This window comes from Gadus morhua, chromosome 19 (assembly GCF_902167405.1).
Source record: "Gadus morhua chromosome 19, gadMor3.0, whole genome shotgun sequence".
In the NCBI taxonomy this organism is placed as follows: domain Eukaryota; kingdom Metazoa; phylum Chordata; class Actinopteri; order Gadiformes; family Gadidae; genus Gadus; species Gadus morhua.
Window position 1 is genome coordinate 19541625 of NC_044066.1, and position 2085 is coordinate 19543709.

General features: G+C 44.9%; 1 protein-coding gene across 1 annotated transcript in view; it reads right to left on the reverse strand.

Annotated features, from left to right (window-relative positions):
• LOC115532439 (small integral membrane protein 30) overlaps window positions 1–1234 on the reverse strand; it is a 1323-nt gene extending 89 nt beyond the window's left edge. The window contains exon 1 of the mRNA XM_030342220.1: window positions 1–1234. This exon is cut by the window's left edge and continues 89 nt beyond it. Coding sequence (XP_030198080.1) covers window positions 970–1158 — 189 coding nt within the window. The 5' untranslated portion in view covers window positions 1159–1234 and the 3' untranslated portion in view covers window positions 1–969.
• Between the last annotated feature and the right edge of the window lie 851 nt (window positions 1235–2085).

Here is a 2085-nt window from a genome sequence, read left to right on the forward strand (position 1 = left end):
GTTTTGGGTAGTCCCCAAAACAATACAGTCACACAGCAACAGCAATAAAGTAGCCTACTTGTGTTTTTGACTAACTGTTTACAATAAAAGTGCATGCCTATAGCAGCATGTCACATATCTATCCCCAAATAACCGAAACCAGAACTTAAATGTTTATGAAAAACACATTCAAAGAGTATAACTAACATAAACATGCCCTTTGGTCAAAAGGAAACTTAAGAGGATGAAGCCATCGATGTTCTTTCACACCTGCACATATTTCACACCACTTTACGGAAACGTTCAACCTAAGAGTGCATTTTTGTGTGGGAAGACAGTACACATCTGAAGAGGCACTCAACATAATGTTCCACAAAAACAGAAAAGTTTCATAATCATCATACTTTATGATACAGACTCGACAAGTATTAAAGGGGTGAGGTGAGGGCAGGAAGCACAATAGCAAAATGGACATATCGGAGTGCAGACAGTAGGCAGGAGTCTCATCAAGTCTACTTTAGTAGGCCTTCTTCCAGAAGTTTACCAGCATTGGTAGACCTACAACAATCCCAGGCATCTTAGGCTTGTATAGTCAAATGAGGTTGCAATAAAGGGATTTGGGAAGATAAACAACCACCAGGCAATAATCTGTCAAGCTTTGGTTATTCGTGGTCGCCTATTTTTACGGATGGAACAGGTGAGCCACGCAGGCGGACGTCCAACCAAATATCGCGATAGTTCCAAGCACATGGGACAAAACGCGAAGACAGGAAGCTTTAGTATCAGGATTCAGTGTACGTCTCAGTTCAAAGTTTCCATTTTAAAGCCTCCCAAATGCCAATGTCTATTCACACATTTGCATATGGTTGTTGTGTTGTAAATCACGACTCCGAGGGGATTCGAACACAACCGTGTGTACCAGCAGTAAGCCCCACCAGGACCCCCCGACCCAGGCCGAGTCATGCCCCGGAGAGGCGACCTGCGCCCCGGTCAGAACTGGCGGTTCCGGCTCCGTGAGTACCAGCCCAGACACGCGCACAGCCCCACCACAGCGATCACAGTCCCGAGCAGCCACGCGATGCCGTCTCCGGCGTCGTACGCCTCCGCCGGGGTAATGAGAGTGGAAATCCCGAGGAAAATAGTTACAGCGGCGTTTGAAAGTTGTAGTTTGGCAGCCATGTTAGCTCAGAGCAGCGACGGTGTGTCACTCTATTATCAGGAAGCGGCGGCGGGGGCAGCAAAAGCGCGTGCGTCAGAGTCAGATGATAGCAACAGAGCGGAGGGAGCGCACTTCCTGGTTTCACCAGCCAATCACATAGAGGCAGCTGTTCCATTTAACCCAATTTCATTCATTTATATATTTTAATCAATATTCGTGTTGTATCTATGTCCATATTTACGATTTTCTTATAAATGTAACTTTTTATTTGAGTGTAGAGAGAGTAGCATGTGGACGATTGGTATTCACCTGAGTTGTTTTGATTTGAGTCATTGTTTCTCTCTCTCGCTCTCTCGCTCTTTCGCTCTCTCTCTCGCTCTCTCAATAATGTAGCAATTTATAAAGTGTGCCGTTGGGCACTTATTCCAAACAACAAAACAAAGGAATAAAGTCACTGCTAAAGTCACAGATACAATGTTTCAAGTATGCATCTCGAAGGTGCTGAGAACTGATTTAGTGGAGGAAGTGGGAGTTGAAAAAGATATCTGCCAGGATAGAGATAATCAATGTCCCCACGCCTTGACTCCTCCATTGTAATGAACTGCACAAAAAACACATGTTCTCTCCGTATATGTAACATTGGCTCTGCAAAATGTACTGTGTGTGTGTGTGTGTGTGTGTGTGTGTGTGTGTGTGTGTGTGTGTGTGTGTGTGTGTGTGTGCGTTGGTGCGGGAGGGGGGAGGGGGGAGGGCGTTCGTTTGTATGTGTTGGGGCGTGCGTTCACGTGCGTGCATGTTTACATTTTTAATGATATCTGTTTTAGGGGAAGAATCTGCTTGGCAAGCAATTGTTTTGATCTGTGACCCTGAATTGCTTTAGTTGCCTTACGGTCAAATCTATCTGCCAGTAGTGGATACATTTTTTTTCATCAAATCTGTTATATAAT